The sequence below is a fragment of the Opisthocomus hoazin genome, chromosome 4 (assembly GCF_030867145.1).
Source record: "Opisthocomus hoazin isolate bOpiHoa1 chromosome 4, bOpiHoa1.hap1, whole genome shotgun sequence".
Classification (NCBI taxonomy): domain Eukaryota; kingdom Metazoa; phylum Chordata; class Aves; order Opisthocomiformes; family Opisthocomidae; genus Opisthocomus; species Opisthocomus hoazin.
Genome location: NC_134417.1, coordinates 53,214,216 through 53,233,428, shown reverse-complemented (window position 1 = coordinate 53,233,428; position 19,213 = coordinate 53,214,216). Strand labels below are relative to the sequence as shown.

The 19,213-nt window shown below is 37.8% G+C and overlaps 1 protein-coding gene across 1 annotated transcript; it reads right to left on the bottom strand.

The window, feature by feature from the left end:
• Positions 1 to 1,062: 1,062 nt before the first annotated feature.
• On the bottom strand, positions 1,063 to 16,908 carry EFHB (EF-hand domain family member B). Its single transcript, XM_075417897.1, is given in 14 exon segments — positions 1,063 to 1,215; positions 4,257 to 4,438; positions 4,955 to 5,161; positions 5,538 to 5,564; positions 5,567 to 5,744; positions 6,813 to 6,967; positions 8,389 to 8,456; positions 10,208 to 10,287; positions 10,655 to 10,778; positions 12,771 to 12,891; positions 13,417 to 13,597; positions 15,403 to 15,547; positions 16,460 to 16,521; positions 16,843 to 16,908. Coding segments are annotated over 14 exon segments (1,749 nt in total).
• Between the last annotated feature and the right edge of the window lie 2,305 nt (positions 16,909 to 19,213).

Below are 19,213 nucleotides of genomic sequence, written 5' to 3'. Positions count from 1 at the left end.
AACCACACTCACTGTCAATATCGAACAATTTCCATTTGTTTTATACCGAACTCAGTACTGTAGGTGAAGAGTGAACATTCCAATTCACAGTTGCAGATTTTAATATTACTTGCTTTCCATTATTTATTCTTACTGGACTTCATATATATTCACTGAGATTTCCGTAAAGATCCTCAAGTGGTTTTCATTTATGAAGATCCCTCTTCTCAAGAAATTGCATTTGTCGTAGGTGAACAGTTAGCTCACTGAAAGCCCTCCCAAACTTTTCTGACTACCTAGCTTGTGTTTTTACATAATGTGCACATACACCTCCAAATATCCATTCTTTTTTCTTTTTTGTGAAAGCTGACTAGTACTACCTAATAGCCCTGAGCTTGCATAAAGAGAATGGGCCCTGTGCTACACACCTGGGCATTTATTTTAGCACTTCTTAATCCAATGGTTCTTATAGAGTCTATTTCACGACAACATTCTAGATCTCACACCCATGACTATGTAGTTTCCTTAGTATGTTACAGTAACGCACCTTCTCACACAGATTTTTAAACATGTCAAATAACTTACCACAACGAGATCTCTGGTAGTTACCATTTTGTTGACAAGAAATTATGGAATGTTGGAAGAAGAGCAAGATGCCATTCTATGACAACAATCTTTAAGAGGTCTTGCATATCTGGAACATTTATCTTAAGTACTTTCAAAAGTGTCTTTCCATTTATAACAGAAAAAAATAAATTCAAAAACGCAAAAGGTGTCCGTGCTCAAAGTATTATTATTCAGCCTTAGAAACACAGTAAAAAAGATAGAATAAAGGACATGAGATAAATATTTGCATTCCATTTACAAACACGCTGTATTCTCTTTTATTCCTATGGATATCTGTTCCTACTAACTGCAATGATAGCAGTAAGATTCATATATCTATGGTGAGCCCACCATTCAGAAAGACAATGAACAGTGAATTCCAGTTATGCAAACATGTTACTGAAAGTGTTTATTATATTCAGCATCAGAATTACGACTGAAGTGAATTTAAATAAATGCAATGTCCAAAGACTAGAATTAGCAACTGGGTTTTGTGTGTGATCCATGTATGCTCCTGATGCTTTCTACACAAACTTCTTCGTTCTGATCTTTCATACAGGCTTGCTTCCGTATCTCTTCAAACCTTTCATCTGAAATGTTCACACCAATGTTGCAAAGAATTTGTGCAATCTACAAAACAATACAATTCATGTAATTCTGGTCACCATTTTCTTTAAACTACACCGAGTCTGGCTTTTACATATATTAACGATCTCTATTTGCTAAAGGCTATTTTCCCACTCTTAAATAAAAACTAGACCACATCCTGCATCCTTAAACAAAGAAGTTCCTATTTAAGTAAATCTGAATCTTATTGGAACGAAAGCTGTGGTTTACAAAATTGTCTTTTGTTAATAAAGTAATGTTGATGGAACGTCAACACTGGAAAAATTCAACACAGAATATTCAGGGAAAAGCAAAAGTTTTTTAAAAGCCCAAAGTCAAGTCCTGTGTATCCACTGTATTTTTACTGCTTGCAGTTATCAACATAGATCAGATTATATTATTGTCTGCATCGCACAACAAGAATACTATACGTAAGATCTTCAATTGGTATAGACAAATGGGTGAACTAAGTAAAATTAAATGGTTCACATCAACTTTGTGTCTTGCTACAGTTTTACACCGAAGTAATTCAGCAGAAGTATTTTTTTTCTCCATATTTTCTCACTTGGATGCTTCCTGCTGCATGCCTCATTACACTGACCTGTTGACTCATTAGAGGAACGTGGCTTTAGAAGAATATTGACATGACTTGTGCTTTGTGAGTATTAGCAAACATTTGGCTTCTTCGATTGTATTGTGTGTGTGTGTGCACATGTGTTATATTTATGCTTTTGAGATTTTATGCACGCTTTGATAAAGCAAGACCTTTAACACAGTCAAATCAACCTTGTTGGCAATTTTTCTCTAAAACTGTCTTTTGTATAAATATAGACCTGATCCAAAGTACAGCAAATCCAAAGCTTCATCTTAGCCAATAAATCTATTACAGTTTATGCCAGCTGAAATTACAGGAGGAAAACATGGACTAAATTTTGTTTCTTTAAGCACAGGTGTTGTTTCTGTTAAATCTGTAATATTACTCATGAGGAGAACAAACCAGATTTGACCTAATGTCTTCAACAAGCTAGTGAAATTTAAAAGTTAAACTAAAAGCAATTACAGGATACCACTGCAGGGACCATAAAGGACTCCATGCTCTCATATCTTGGCTTCACCATATTAAAATAGAACTCTGTCCTGGCTCATCAACAGCCATAAAATAATCACTGACTAAACCACAGACTATCAAATACACAGACAGGGTTACACTGACCCTTACCTACTATCAATCTGATCACATTGAATATAAATTATACACTATTACTCGGTTACATAACTTCTATTCTCTTCAATAGACTAGAACGAACTCCAGTGAAGAAAACAGCAGGCCCTAGAACTATTTTGTTCTTTAGTAACACGAACAGTCACCTCATGAAACCGCTTTACAGTCAGAATTTGCATTCATTTCTACAGGCCTGTACAAAAACTGGTAGTATTAAATGACTCTGGGCTATAATAATTAGCTATTACATGTTTGAAAATATTAATGCTCTGTACCAAAGTAAATCAAAGACCGTCACTAAAATACTGAAACTGTCCATTTCATGAGTACAGGGTGAGTACTCTGAACCACACTCAGAGGTGGTTCTGTACTGAACTCTGTACAGCCTGTATAGTCTACAATGGAGGACGACATCTCCAGCCGCATTATAACTTCAGAGAAGAGTTCTATCTAGTGCTTAACGGGTATAATCAGCTTCTCAACAAAGCATTAATTCTATTTACTGTTAGCTATATTCTGCATGCACGGATTTCCTGCTTCAGAGCTAGATTATAAAATGGTAAAATGCTCATGTACACAACATTCTGACAAGCCATTTTATGGATATGCGTTGAACATCACAACACACCTTTTACATCCACAGCCACTAATTAGCAACATTCTTTTCTGTAAAATATGTACTCAAGTTCCAGATCCGCTTTCAAATGTGACTGAATATTTAATATAATGACTAGTAGAGAGGGAGAGGTTGTCAAGGTTTCTTTTTCCATTTTAGTCTGGCATTTCACATTTTCTTACAATTGTCTGATAAACTGTATTTCAGGTAATGAAGTTATCTCATAGTATTTCCTCACTAGAAAATGCATACAAATGTAGAAGCAAAAGAGTAGACAATACTGAAGAAGCAGCAAAGTTGTTTTAGTATTTATGTGGGAGGAACTCTGGGCTGTGAGGTAACAGAGTGGTAGCAGCCCCCAGAGATATCAGACAGAAAAATCACAGAGTCCCCAGGTAAGTCCCTACAGTCTCACGTCCTATCTTTCTGTTCAGAAATATGAGATGGCACAGCATTGGCGTGTGATTCCTTATAGCCTCTATCACTGTACAAGTCCTTTGTAGATCTGAGCCTATGACCGTGACTTAGCAGAGCACTTCAAAGGTATATTCAAGCAATTAGCTGAATTTTCCATTAGCAAAACCTGCAAGTTTATTTGAGGAGAGACATCTTGGGTAAAATTTTCCACTGAACATCCCTCTGTGACAGAAACTAGTTTTACACACCAGTAAAAATCTTCTTGTGGAGCTTTTTAAGACATCAACTCACAGAATCATTGCATAATTTAGGCTGGAAGAGATCTCTGGAGATCATCCATCCAACCACATAATCAAAGCAGGGCTAACTTTACCACTAAACCATGTTGCTTGGGACCTTGCTGAGAAATTGGAATATGTGCAAGGATGGAAATTTCACAAGCGCTTTGCTCTTCTCACATTGCAGAAATGATGACTCGTAGACTCTTAAGCCCTGGATTAATTACCAGCCCTCACCTGACACAGGATTTCAGCGTATGAGTAGCAACAACCTGACATATTTCTTTATATTACTTCTTGAAGTTGGATCTCAATAAAATTAATATCTACCACCTTTATGAATAATTTTGAATGTGAAGAGTACATATTTTTCAGTTAGTTGAATGGATGTAAAGAAAGATGGCAATGTTGTAATGATGAATTTTACCTGTTTATTTGATAATAAGACTTTATTTGATAATATGACTTTCCACCCCCACATGGCTAGAGATCCTTTTATCTTGGAAGAACATTCTGAAGAAATGGACTATACCTCTGCCTTTGGCCTTGTTTTAAAAAAGTCTCTTTCGTACACTCCCTTTTGACTGAAGACAGAAGGGAACAGTAACGCATAAGCATTGGCCTCATCACCATAATTAGTTCTGTCACTGATACGGCGAATTTGAGGAGCAGGAATATCTGAACGAATAGTTGGAACACCACACACTGGATAACCTGTGGAAATCAATCAACAGGTAGCATGGAAGAGCCTGTATGTAAAGACAGTGACAGGGACAATAAAACATCTTGCACGAAATGAGATCAAATTTGATACTTCATCTCACATACATTCAATAAGAATTTTTATAATTTTACTCCTTGGCTTTTTTTCATATTTTTAGCATTCCTAGCTTCAGCTACATCATGAAGCACGATAACAGGAAATATTGCAGTAATATTCTAGAACTTAACCAATGCTTCCAGCTAAAAACATTTCTAGTTGATTCCAAGAAGATATTGTTCTCCTAAAATTACTAGCATAATTTCTCAAAGACATCTAGATTAACTTTCACGTTTTGAATGGATTAACCGTGCCAAACATCCAAGCCATCCCAAGATCCAAGTCACAATCCCAAACAAATTTAGTTTAGATAAATTAATTCACTGTTGTACATTAGTACTTTTTAAACTTGTTCCTGATTTTTTCTTAAATAATGCTCAGAAGTGAGAAGTACAGTCCACTGTACTTACAAGTTGTTGGGAGACCACCTACCACAGCATTACACTGAGAATAAGTTGTCTGATAATTTGCAAATACATGATCTGTTGATCTTGTAAGCATTTTTGGTGTCTTCTCTGAGCTTCCCAGTTCTTTTAACACAAGATCTTTCTGCTTCAGCAGTGGTTCATCATTTCTTTTTGTGTCTTCAGGCAGAAGAGGAGCATCTACTTTTTTCCCTATAAACAAAAGTTATCATACAGCCAGGATTTATTAGCAGCACATCATAGACGAAGAGGTAAAAAACGTTGCTTGAATCCTTGAAAAACTATAAAGTAGATAACAGAAGGCAATTAATCTGCATATCTGATAATGATTCTATGAGATTTTTTATTTTCTCCTGATTTATGGGACATTCTCAACATGCAACACAGAATTTCAGGGTTCTGAAATACATTTGTATCTGAGGCTCCGCTGATGACAGGCAAGGACTAACTGGACTCTCTAAATCCTATCCCTTCTAAAGGAGCACCTAGTCTGCACCAGCAATGTCCTTTCAGTAGCTGTTGTAAGAACAAGAACGTCTCCACAGTTTCCCAGTACTAAGTCATCTACCCTCTGTAATTATTTTTTCTTCAAAGTCTTAATAGCCATTTTGTCTTTCCAGTTCAGAAAGTCTGCAAACTCCAGACAATTAATCAGACCATCTTTATCCAAATCACAATAGTCAAACAAGGAATCAAGGAGCTCATCATCTAGATTCAGGTTAAGCTGAAAACAGGACTTTCGCAGGTCATCCTTGTCTATCATTCCATCACCATTCTATTCTAAATAAAACAAAACAGTTGTTATAACAGCCATTATAAAAAGGCTCTATCAAAAGGAACACATACATATATGTGTTTACATATACAGATAGAGAGATACATAGTGCCAGGCACACCATTTCAGAAGAGCAAGATTGCTGAATACAAAAAGAAATCCAAAATAATTTATAAATTAAAAATCTGAATATAAAAGTGTCAATAAATAATTTTCAACAAGTAATACAGTGATTTGAGATTAAAAGAAAGTCAGTGTGACAGGGTATTGTGACAAGATAAGAATCTAATCATAAACTTTGAGGCAAAGCCCAGATTTCTTTTGAAAGTAAGGCATCAATCATTCTGTACACATTATAATTAATGTTATATGTGAAATGTCAATTATAATTTTTTTTTTCCAGAGAGAAAAAACTGAAAAGATATGAAATTCTGTTGCTTGGTGACTCAATCAAAAAGTAAAGCTTGGAATAAACTACGAACATAATCCCTTCAACTGTATTTCAAGAAGAAATACCAAATCGTGAAGAGCAAAAAATGCTAAGATTATTAATCCTCACCAGTCCCTTGCTTGCTGTTAACTTGGATACTCCAAATACTGTTGTGCATTCCATAGTATATCACAGTATATTAAACACACAATAACTATGAAGTTACCTTGTCTTTATAGTCTTCATTTATATTTGCCTTGCTATGCTTGTGTTCACAGCGCAGGAGTGCTGATGTCACACAGAATCACAGAATGTTCGGGGTTGGAAGGGACTTCTGTGGATCATCTAGTCCAAACCCCCTGCTGAAGCAGGGTCACCCAGAGCAGGTTGCACAGGACCTCGTCCAGGCTGGTCTTGAATATCTCCAGATAAAGAGAATTCACAGCCTCTCTGGGCAGCCTGTTCTAGTGCTCCATCACCCTCAGAGTGAAGAAGTTCTTCCTCATGTTTAGCTGGAACTTCCTATGCTTCAGTTTGTGCCTGTTGCACCTTGTCCTGTCGCTGGGGACCACTGAAAACAGTCTGGCCCCATCCTCTTGACACACTCCTTTATGTTTATATTTTTTCAAAGCACTAACCTTACCATAATGCCTGAATGCTTCTAGTAACAGGTCAAAATTCTCATAGTTAGCTTTCTTCAAACTCTGCCAAACTGCAGTCAAGACAGCTCTCTCTCTGTCTGTACCACGGAGGAACTCACACAGACCTCGCCAGTGAAGAAGATCACCAACTCCTATAAAAACAAACACTGCCTCAATTAGTTGCGCATATACAGCAAATGGACGTTTTAGAAAATGTCTTAAAAGTCTTCAGGAAAAGGAGAATTTCATTTTCGAGATGCTAAATTTCAGCACTGCTGAACATCCAATAAGGCCATTTCATTAAAAGATCAAATGGTCCATACGATGATGTCTCTACTCACATGCAGTTAATATACAAAATTTTGAAACATCTTAATATAGCTTCACAAATCCCTCCACCGCTTCCAAAAGCTTCTGACAGCAGTAGCAGTTACTTGATGTCCAGATAGATGAGAGCAAAAGAACATATATTATTAATCTATCACTTCCAGTCTGTCATATTTCAGGATACTTACAATAATCAATGGAAACGTCAGTGTAATATTTCAGGTAATTATATACCATTGATTTCTAGAAAGACAATGTACTATTTTTGTGTTACTCTTCCCATTTTCTATGTATCCTAACTTTATTAGTATTTCTAAACACTTTGGTACACAGAACTACAGTCTTCATCCAAGCCCCCAAGACACTAAGGTCACTTTCGAGGGTGCAAGAAGTTCATTCACAGTCCAGTAACAAACAGCAGTAACTCACCTAATCCCTTTTTAACAGCAATGTATGTGTACAATTTTCTACTTATTCATAATAAATTTTATTGTTCAGTTCCTTCTGCTGTGCCTTAGAGGATAAGCATACCTGCACATTTAAAATCTTTATTACCCTACATAGTAAAGCATGTATAAAAGTTTACACAGAATTTGAACAAGCCTCCACCGGTCTTGACTAATTAAGTAACTTTGAGCCACTTAAATTTTTTGCTGCCTAACTATTCACTGTATTCCCTAGTCATTACACATAATATTAAAACACCATCAATCCCAACACTGACTATTTGAGTTGACTAGTTTTCAAAATTTTGTCATAATGCAAATTAATATTTTTTAATTTTCATTCTGTTTTCTGTCCCTCTGCTACCTTCAAAATCTTATTATTCTTATTTATAGTTTGTTATTTTTACTCTTTTTGTGGAAGTGCTGGAAAAATCATTGAGAGGGAAGTCACATAATTGATTTAAATAGACATTTTAACTTTGTCACTTAGATGTCAAAACGAGTTTTCTGCCATTTCCCATTTTGTTTACATTCAGATACAGAGGCTTTAAAAAAATACACAACCCCCCCCCCGACATGAACATCCAAACCCTAAAGGTTCTTTATTTCTGACATTATTTTTTTTTCCATTATAGATTTAAATTCTTCTCAAATTTTTCCTCCAAAAATGTAGTGTGACTGTCAAAATTTTGTACCTTGCCTCTAAGATTTTAGGAAAATTATACACCACAAAACCAACACTAATTACTTCAGCCTGGTTTCATCAACAAGACAAGATTTTATTGTGCCCCGGAACTTACCATATTCATCTGGATGGAGTAACATTCCAAATGTATGGCCTGGGGGAACATTCATAGTTTCTGCTATACTGTCAATAAGCACATTTCTTTGTTAATTGTCAAATAGTTTATCAATGGCCAAAATAAACCCTATGCTATTATTAAAAAAAGTGATCATCTGTTATATAATTAGGGATGACACACACAGTTCACCTGAAATTTGTTTATTGGTACTCTGCTTCAAAGCTGCCATTCCACAAAAGCATTCCTTTATGAACCTGTTTAGAACATTTGCTGTTCCCAATATAACACAATCAAATGTAAACATTAACTTTTTGAACACTTATTATAAGGAAAAACATTCTATGCTAAAATATTTTTTTTCCTAACACAACAGAAATTAGTGAGAAAAGTCCTTATAACATACTAGTCAAATAATAGGAATGTTTAGGACAAACCAGATATCCAATTGAAAAAATGTTTCCAAATAAACTACTTTTGGCTAAAGTGGAAAAATTTAATCACATCTCACATGCTTTTTCACACGCAATTTTGTGTCTACCAAAACCAGCAACCAAGCCAAAGTCTACCTTGAAAACTTCGCGGTTTTATTTACCAGAAAATGAAGATGCTATTGGTAACATCAAAGAACTGTTTGCTTCTTGATTTGTAAAAGATGCAATATTCATTTTATCTCTATGTTTAGTAATTAAAATTGTTATATTAATCAGAAATCGCCATCAAAATTGAAAAGAGAATCAGTGCTTTGTTCTAAAATACAAAACAAACAAAAAAACCCACACAGAGACGGAAGCACTGTATTCTAAAAACTACTATGTGTATTTTTCTTTTATCATTTTCATATTACACATAGAATGTGGATGGTGTAAAATTCACTAAATAAAATCAGGTTAGCTTGTATCTATCATGTGATATTAGTGCTGGATTTGACCTTGCACTGCAACCCATGTTGGCTGAAAGATCATACTGCCTCAAGTTGCTTACACTCCAGGTCTACTTCACAGTAAGCTAGGACACAGTGGCTTGTGTTCACTCCCTACAGGTACTATGGGCACAGTTCTTCAGAGTCACAGAAGCCTGTGATCTTGCGCTTAAAATTAAATTTTGCTACCGAAGTCAATAATCTTGTTTGTGAGTCTTCAGATACAATTTTGCAGAAATCTAAAGCATCTGCAGACAGTCTTTGTATACATTCAGGAAGCCTAGATTTGTAGCATAGCTGGACCCTCATCACACTGTACCTTAGAACTACTGTAGCTCTTCATAGGCACTGTTTTGTAAAATTAAAAAGCTGTTCCAGGTCATCTGAGGTTTATGAAGCATTGTAATGATTCAACTGAGATCGATACATGCTGCTAGATAATAACACAGTTTAGTTCCATGTCCTTTTCCAAGGAAGTAATAAAGTGAGAATACAGGTGATGCAACAAAGATGACTAAAAATAGTGTCAGAGTAAGTAAAATGGTCAAATCCCCAAACAATAAATGCGACATTTCAGTTCTTTCAAACCTTCCTAACTGCAAAAAACAGGAAAAAACAGAATGAAGTGTTACAGCGTGCTCGTAATTTGCTTGGTGCCAATCTGATCGATTCAGATATAGACCATTTACACCACACAGACACAATAAAGCCCTCACTGGCAACTTGCATACTTATCAGCCTAATTACGGCAAGCAGAAAGTCCCCTTTCTGTAACTGAGTGCTTCAGTGGTAGCATTGAGTGCACAGTTCTAATTTTCATCCAAGACAGAAAAAGATATCAGAGACTTGGCAAACGTGAGTGAATTTTGTTCTTGGAAGGTATCTTTGCTTACTTATGGATCAAGGACTTTTCCAAGCTGAGGTTGAAATTTTTCCTTGAAATCATCACTTTGTTTTGGTACAATTTTTGCTGCTTTCTTCCTACAAATTATGAAAATAATGCTCACACATATTCATTTAACAATATTCAACAATTTTTCAGCAACATTAAAAATATTATTACATGTTAGAAGGAAACAGCAACTCCTCTGCAAGACAAACACAAATTTAGCAATTGAAAAATCTTGCTACATAAACAAAATTGTCTTTACGTAATGCTAAAGACATGTTAAGTGCTGTTATACTATGGCAGAACTGGTTTGGATAAACTGTTCTGAAAATTACTCCTTGCATTTTCTATTCAGTTCAATATAGCTAAAGATGGGATTGTAAGATGTAAAATTATCTTCAAATATGAAGACTCTTCTTGAGAACTCACTAATTAACTAGTTAACTCATTGCAACTTATGATTGCAGATCACAGAGCCAATTTAAGGATTTGGATACACTTCGCCCATCTTTAAAGTGAGGGTTTTCTATTCCATAAACAAAAGACTTGCTGAAGTTTGGCGAGTCATACTTCCTATTTATTGTTTCCCTGTGGAAAAAGTAGGCGTTTCAACCTGTATAAAATACCTCAGGAAGAAAAATGTACTAAGTATCTTCATTATTATGACAAAACAATGAAGAAACAAAAGCAAACAACTAAGTAACAATTCTGTTCAAAAAGATAACTAATCTGTTTATTAAGTAGTTAGGAATAATCTCATCGTCAAAAGTGAAGATAAAAGGCAAAATAAGAAGCAAAAACTGCTTCAGTGGTAAAACAGTTGTATGTCCTTTTACATCTGACTAAAGACAAGTCCAACAGAATTAATGAAAAAATACTAGGTAGCCTAAGTAGTAAGGGTCATGCAAACCAATCACTTTATAATGTCTGCACCGGAGCAGAGATGTGTACAATTTCATTTACTATTTGTTAAAAGAAAATGTTTTTGAGGTGCTGCACTTTCAGATATACTCTTGCTATGTTGACTACAATGGAAATTTCACCACTGACTTCACTGTAAACAAGATATTATCCTACTTGTTAATGTACCTATTAATCCAGTCTTGCCTGTAAAACGAAGTTTCACATACAAGAATATCACGTAAGTTCCCTATGTGAGTGAGCTGCAAGTACGTGTCTTGTCACAGAAAAAAATACCATTCAGTTTCTTCATGTTCTTTTCAATCACCTTTTGAAAAGAATGGTAATTGGAACTGTCAACAAATATTATTCACTATGTGCTTTCTAATAAGTGCTTCCTCTGGCTGTACTGCAGCATGGAATTTTTATGTTATTGTTCAAAACTGAGGCACAAAATTGTGGTGGTTTTTTTTTTTTTGCTGCCTGCCTGGTTTTGCCTTGGCCTCTCCATGACCTTGTGGATGGAAGTTACTAAGGAGACAGAAACAGATAATGAATAATTCCACTAAAACACCTAGTAAAGGTAGGTAAAAGGGAAATAAAATTACAAGTTTATACCAATTTATACCAATAGTATAAATTTGTACCAATAGTACTTGTAGTGGAATTTCTCAATGAGAGAACACAGGACTGTAATTTCACTTCTATGTAACTGCCTCCATGTAAAATTTACATTATTACGACTGAAATATCTGTATTGCAGTTTCTTACATGTTTGGCCTACACCTACAAAACTGTCTGTACTAGCATAATGGACAATTTTACTATACCACTAACCTTATAGAGCAGCAATGTTAAGTCTCTCAGCCTTTGGAAACGATGGAACTGGGAAAAACAGAAGTGGCTGTGAAAGTAAGACATGTATTGCCTTTCATATTCGACACTCTGTTGCTGTGCGGACTTATGAGACAAAGGGTAATCATCCCCGAGCAGACCACTTCACACAAGCACAGCCCCCAGAGGCTGAAGCAGTGGAGGCACAGCACACTGGAAGGGCAGAGACAGAGGCTGTGGGACAGACTCTCAGGCAGGCTGCTGCAGGCTGAGGAACCCGCACTCCAGAGAGCCCATCAGCAGCCTGAAATTCCTTGTAACCAGCGCTTGATGCTGAGCTCCCATCAGAAAGTCTAGCTGCCCTGAAACTCTGCTTGGATCTTGATAAAAGAGAGGAACCAGAGGCAAAAGTACTGGCATGGGTTGGGCTCACAGCCTGTGGCGTTAGCCTGAGATCACTCTCAGAGGCATAAACAATGCCAAACTCAAGAAGGAACCAGGGCATCTGTGAGTTCCTAGTTTCCTGGAAATACTTTGCTTTTCAAATAGCGTCCAACAGAAATCACAATTCCAACTCCTTCATTAAGTTCTTTTACTGTCTAATACACTCACCATGAAGTGATCTACAGTTCTAGAAACAGGTCATGCCCTCTCAGTTTCATACAAGTATTTTTTTCACATCACTACTTTTAAAAATAATTTATATTATATTAATACAGTAGAAAGAAGTAGTAGTTTATATCTCAAAAAAATAGCACACAATATGTGTTAAAGACACAAAGAAGAACAAGTGCCTTCATTTATATTAGAACTTTTCATGGGGTGTCTTATCAGCCTTTGAATTTACCCACATAATAATCATTGTGTGATACAATGTACAGGTCATGTCCTTCTCTGGATTCTTTATCCAGTTCCTCAAAAGGTTTTGGTGGATTTATAAGCTCTCCAGCTGATACATCTGGAAAGTAAGGAATAAATACATGGCTGGGGCAGGTAAGGAATCTTACAGCATCTATAGGAACCCATAGCATAATGGAATCTTACAGCATAATGACATGGGGGAGGAGATGGGGAACAAAACTGAGATGAACATAATTGTTGTAAGAGACCTATATGGTCAACACGCACATGATTCACTCCAGTCTATGCAGGAAAGAATCACAGGTCAGGGTAGTATCTTTTATTAGACCTGTTAGAATAGTTGGGAAATGGAGGGTCGGTTGTCAGCTACCTAAGCAGTTCTCCTACAAAGACAGGTCTGGATGAGAGCCAAAAGGCCTACTTGTTACCACATGTTCTCCGTTGCTTGCTTGTTCATCCTAACTGAGAAGTACTAGTACATTTTTATGCCTTTCAATACCTGCTGTAATAATAACTTCTCTATTAAGCTGGAATTGTTGGAAGCATAGAATATGTGCTAGATACTAAATTGCAGATTATCTTGCATTTAGAAGAAATATGTTTTAACACTAAACTTTCCTACCTTGGATGACTTTTGTTCCAAACGTAGTATTAATTATATCCAAGCCCTTAGGTAACATAGAAGATTGATCATGTGATTTGCCCAAGGACGCTTGACGATTACTAAAGTAGATTGCTTCTTTTTTGTCTTGTATTTTTTGTTGAAAATTAGTTTTAGGAAGTGGATTTATCAATGAAGCTGCCTAAAGACATCACAAACAACACAAGAGGCAGGAAAACCAGCAAATTTTAATCATTCGGACATCAATATGGATACCCCCTCACACATACATGAACAAAAGTCTGATCCTAAGTGTTCTAATGAGATCCGATATGATTACACTGACATAATTTTATCTACCAAGTTGCAAAACAGAACTTTACTTTGAGAGACCACTAATAATCAACTCTATGCTAAATCTCCAGCTAAATAAAATATATATTGTGAGAGAGAACTTTTTAATTTTATGTGAGTTTATGTGCTAGTTTATAAAATTTCAGACTGCAACCTTTCTGTTCTTAGCATACGTTAGAAACTATAGTCAAATTATAATATGACTAAAACTTCAGTGTGAAAATGATTATAGTTATAACATCTTTGGAATAAAGTCTGCTGGTGCTTATGATTAAAAACATCTATGGCCTAGCAGTTAAGACTATGTATTCTCTAAACAGCTACTCCCAATTCTGCCGATGGAGAATTTAAAGAAAGTATTTCAAGATATAGACTAATATTGCACCCTAAAACAACACACCAACAGAAATTACTTCAGCAGGGTTTTCAAAGCTTAGCACTAGGTTGGCCAAAGTTTTCTTCTCAGTGTACACACTGGGCTTGGGTCAATAGAAGTTACTTGTACAATTAGATCAACTTTGGGGAGGAGGGGGAATCTCAAAACAAAAAAGTTTCAAAAATGTCAAAACAGGGTATTTTGATCTTTCCAAATAATTTGATTTTTCAGGCTACTCAACAAATTAATGGGGACTCTAGACAGCATGTATTATTAGACTCTTGTTGAATGTTCTACAAAGAAATATTGAAAACAGTAGTAGCAAATACAATTGATCCAAACCCACGCTTAGAGAACTCACTAAGATTCCAACTCTTCCTCCATTTAATATTTAATTAATAATGCAAACTGAAACAGTCTTCAACAGATGGTACAGGCTAAAAAAATCAATCCATTCAACATAAAACTTCTGAGGAGGGACATCAAGAACCTGATTTTTTTCATTTTGGATATGCCTAATAAATGTCCTACTCAACATCCTCTTATATCAGGATTTATGTGCTTCAACCTGAAGACTTATTCTCAAGACCTGAACTCCTCTTTGCCTCATCTTCTTCATTTGTAAAATCGAAAACTACTCATTTACAAGCCCAGCTGATGAAATGCATCATAAAAGTGTGTTTTACTAATACAACTGTTATTTTTGGAGACTTGAACAATAATTTTGTGACAAAATCATCAATGATCTCTTCAGTTGTTTGATTACATATTACAAAAACAATTTCTGAAGCAAACAATACACACAAAATAGTCTGACATATCCAAAGCATCACCTTTTAGCTAACAAAATCAGTTTCAAAACAAAGGTAAGAAAGACTAGATAACAACCATACTGAACTATAAGCACATTCTCAGCAGTTCTCTTGCCAAGAGCTCAACAGGTTTTACCTCTGTAATCAGTAAAGAAGCAAGCAGAAAAATTTGTGGGTAGAAGACTGTTCATTAACTTAAAAGTTGAAATCAAACTAATAATTCAGTAGTCATTGCAAAAGTTATTCAATAAAAGTCACTGAACGTCAAGTGTTTTCCAGTCATGCTAATTAAATCCTATGAATTGATTTCAGAATTCAGATAATCTACAGCAGTGGTGAAATGCTGAAGCGTAAATCACCCAGCTATGTACTTTTATCCCTGACTATGAAGGAATCAGTTGCTCTTATTAAGGACATTTTTAAGCTGTCCATTCTTGAACAAATGTAAACGAGTCACACTCTTACACTGAGTGAAGAACGTGACTCTATGCCATGTGTCAAGTGAGATGCAACATCAGGATCATCTGCTCTGCCGTAGAATATTCTTTCAACACCAGGAGCTGGGTTTGTTGTATTTCGAAACTTCTGCACAGTAGCTGGAGTAACAGGCTATACAGAAGGCAAAGCAAAAACAAAAACAATTTTACACCATAACGTCACAAGATATGAATGAAAAGAAAATGTACTGCAGCCATTTCGGTGTGATTCCATGGAGGCAAGAACAAAATATGAGGACATTTTAGGGCTGTAACACACGCATATGCTCCTGCAGATGCTGATATTCTAAGGTCAGCATTGCCCAGCCTAAATTCTATCAAACCAGCAACCGAAGTAGCAAGAGTTGCTAAGTTTCAACTATTTGGTTCCATCTTTAAGATGGATAACAGCTTCTTCACCTACACTTCATGAAAAGTAGATGTTACATTTATCAACTTTGGAAACCTTTAACCTGATTCACAATTCCACCATCAATTAAGCCATTGCAGAAATTATTTTACCCACAGTTCTGGGGTTTTTTTTAATTACCCATTTAAAGGGAGACCTGCTATTTAAGGGACCCATTTGTGTCTCAGTACCCTCTGACCCTTCAGGGGCACGGGGATGCAGCAGTGGGATGCACAATTCTGAGGGGCATCCTTGATACGGAATAAGGACCTCCACCAGAAGCAATCATAATTCCCAATAATAGTCACTATAATCGTATTACCAGAGAAAGACTGTCTAAAACAATTCTATTTAGTCCCTTCTAAGCAGGCATGGCAACTTTTGTAAAACATGCAGAGTGAAAAAGAACTGCCACAAGTGTTTTACAATCCTAGCAGCTATTCTGTACGATCCCATGTGACAAAATGAACATAAGAAAAAATAAAATAGTAGTTTCTAAAGAGAATGGATGCAGAAAAAATGACCAAGGTTTCATTGATTTTCTTTTTTCTTTTTTTAGGGCCTATCTCAAAGCACAATCACTGATGGGAAATTATTACAGAAGTGTCACCAGGAGCGTCTCCAAAGCCAACTCAGCCTGAGTAAAACCTCAGCGAGGCAATTCGCAGCCGTATCGCCCGTGGGAAGCAGCTTTCCAGCCTAAACAGAACAACCAATGAGGCGTAGCCGAACCCATGGCACTAATAAGCACAACCAGCCAAACTGGGATCTGACACCTTGCACGAGATCTTGTCTAATTGTCCCCGCTTTGATAAAATGGGGAAAAAAAGGAGCCACACGCGGTTTTTTTAGGGGGACGGGGGGGAGGACATGACCGCGCCGAGATGCGCCTGCCTCGCACGCTGCCCCTCCTCCAGCCTCTTCCTTCGGCCCACGGCGAGACTCCGGCCCCAGAAAGGCGCAGAGAGCGGGCGGGAGGCTCCGCGGCAACGGTGGGACCCCTTCGGCGAAGGCACTCACGGCCGACAGGTCGGGAAACCCGTCGGTGAACTTCCCCTCGTAGACCGGCCGCAGCCGCCCCGCCATGGCGGCACGGCGCCGCGCCGGCCGCTCGCCCCGCTCGCCTGGTAACGGCGGCTCGCGGCGCCACCGCGCCCCCTGGAGGCAGCGACGGCCCGCTCGGGCGGAGCGGGCGGCGCGGCAGCCCCTCACAGCCGCCCCGCCATCTCCCTTACATCCCCCCGTCCATCTCCTTCACAGCTCCCCCCGCCATCTCCCTCACATCCCCCTGACCATCTCCCTCACAGCTCTCCCCGCCATCTGCCTCACATCCGCCCCGGCCATCTCCCTCACAGCTCCCCCCCGCTGTCTCCCTTACATCCCCCTGACCATCTCCCTCTCCCTCACACCCCCTGGAGAAAGCCAGGGAACAAATTGCACTGAGGCTATTTTGTAACCATCACGACCTAAGGAAATAATTAAGGGCCAACTGCAGAGGTAGTACGTTTCTTAGACCAAAGTCCTTGAAAATCCACCAGCTTTATGACAGATGGGCTGAGGCTTATTTGGGTTGAAAGGAGGGCTTGCGTGGTGGAAAGTCTCATCAAACTTTAAATCTTTATGAATTAGTCTACTAAAAAATACAGCCCCTTTCACAAATGCTGTCACGTGTATAAACATATTAATAAAATATTTTATACTGAGACTGTTCCTCTAGAGAAAACTGCAACTCCCATCTACACAATGGCACGGAGGTGGGTGAGAGAAGCCTGTCAGCACTACCCATGCATCAGGACACATGAATGCTCTTACTGTTCGTCTTAAATGAGTCAACACATCGTACATCTAAACTGCTGTATTTGTCTTTTAGAAGTGGATTATTTCAGAAAAGCAGCATGGGTAAGACTGAGCAAGTATCACCGCTGTTTAAAAGCCCTACAGCTCTTACAAAGACTTCTACCCTCAGGTGACATTCTGTAAACTTTCCCCTTCATCCCAGCAAAACATCTAAATGTAATCACATCCTGCTCCATTCTCTGTAGTCCTATGGTGGTAGAACTAATTTTAGAAAAACATACAGACCTTAACCGTAATTAATTAACAAACATTACCAGCTGTTGCCATTTTATTTCCTGGCTCTAACATTTGTTTGATAAGGATTTAAAATGAAGCAAGCTAGATTAAAACTGAATTCTCAGGACCCTTTCCTACAAATGGAAGATGAGAGGCTCGGGCAGCGATCACTCTCTGATGACGGGGCCACAGGGTGGCAGGGATGCCTGACTACCTGCTTTGGCTGCCAGAGGCATCGATGGTACACGTTAGTACTACGATCACCTAGCTTCTTGCACGCATGAACACAGCTCAGTCTTCTCCAGGTAACATATGTTATCTTCAGCTATTAGCTAGCAGTGGTGGTTGCTGGTGCCTTTTTTCAAAAGCAGGTTGTGTTTTTCTGCTGTAGACATGGCTGTACCACACCGTTAACACAGAACATCCATGACCACTTGGGAACCAAAGGAGCTCTTGTAAATTCTTAACATGTTCAGTTCATTTCAATCATATTTGTTGTTACTTAAAGTTTAAAGTGCTCCTGCCAAATAAAGCAATAATTGTTGGGAGTTTAATAAATAAAATATAATCTTCGGTGATGTCTTGCCTTGTGATCTGCTCCTCTGTCGGGTACAATTTCTATCTAGTAAAGGCTAAATTGTGATTTGAACAAAATTGCAGGTGTTAGAAATTAGGGATGGATTTGATCTGGTTGAGAGGAGTAACAGGGTAAGGATAAAGCTGTCAGAAGAAGAAGGAACTACAAGGAGGAAGAGCAACGTATAGTATCACAAAAATTCTATGGCAACAATAGGGCACAGGAAACTGGGACTTGAATTTCTGTTCTTGTGTTGTATTTCTAGCTGGCTATCCACCTGTGCTCAAGATATTATCATTTTTGTACGTTCTGTTATTTCTGATTTTTTTATTTTTACATTTCTTTTCCCCAGTAGATGGCCACACTTGCTAACTGAAAGAATCCACTCAGCCCTGATGGAGTGCGTTGCATCAAAGGCAGGAAAATAGAACCCGGCAATGTAAAAAGAATACCTACTGCAGAAACAAGTAGAGCAGAAGTCCTTGGCCTTCCCTGTTTTGCCCTGCTCGTTTTCTTTTTCAGCAAAGGTGGGGGTCCCTATAAATCGGTTTGAAACCTACTAACAGTATAGATGCTTCTTTTAGCCATCTTTCGCACATCTCTTCGAAGCAGACCCTAAACTCTCCCAGACTAAAAACATGCTCTTACAAATGCTCTCCTTTGCTACCCTTGTGGAAGAGGGAGATGCCTCGCTGGCTGCTTTCCACGAGAGACGCAGCCGGGTGCCAGAGAACACAAGAA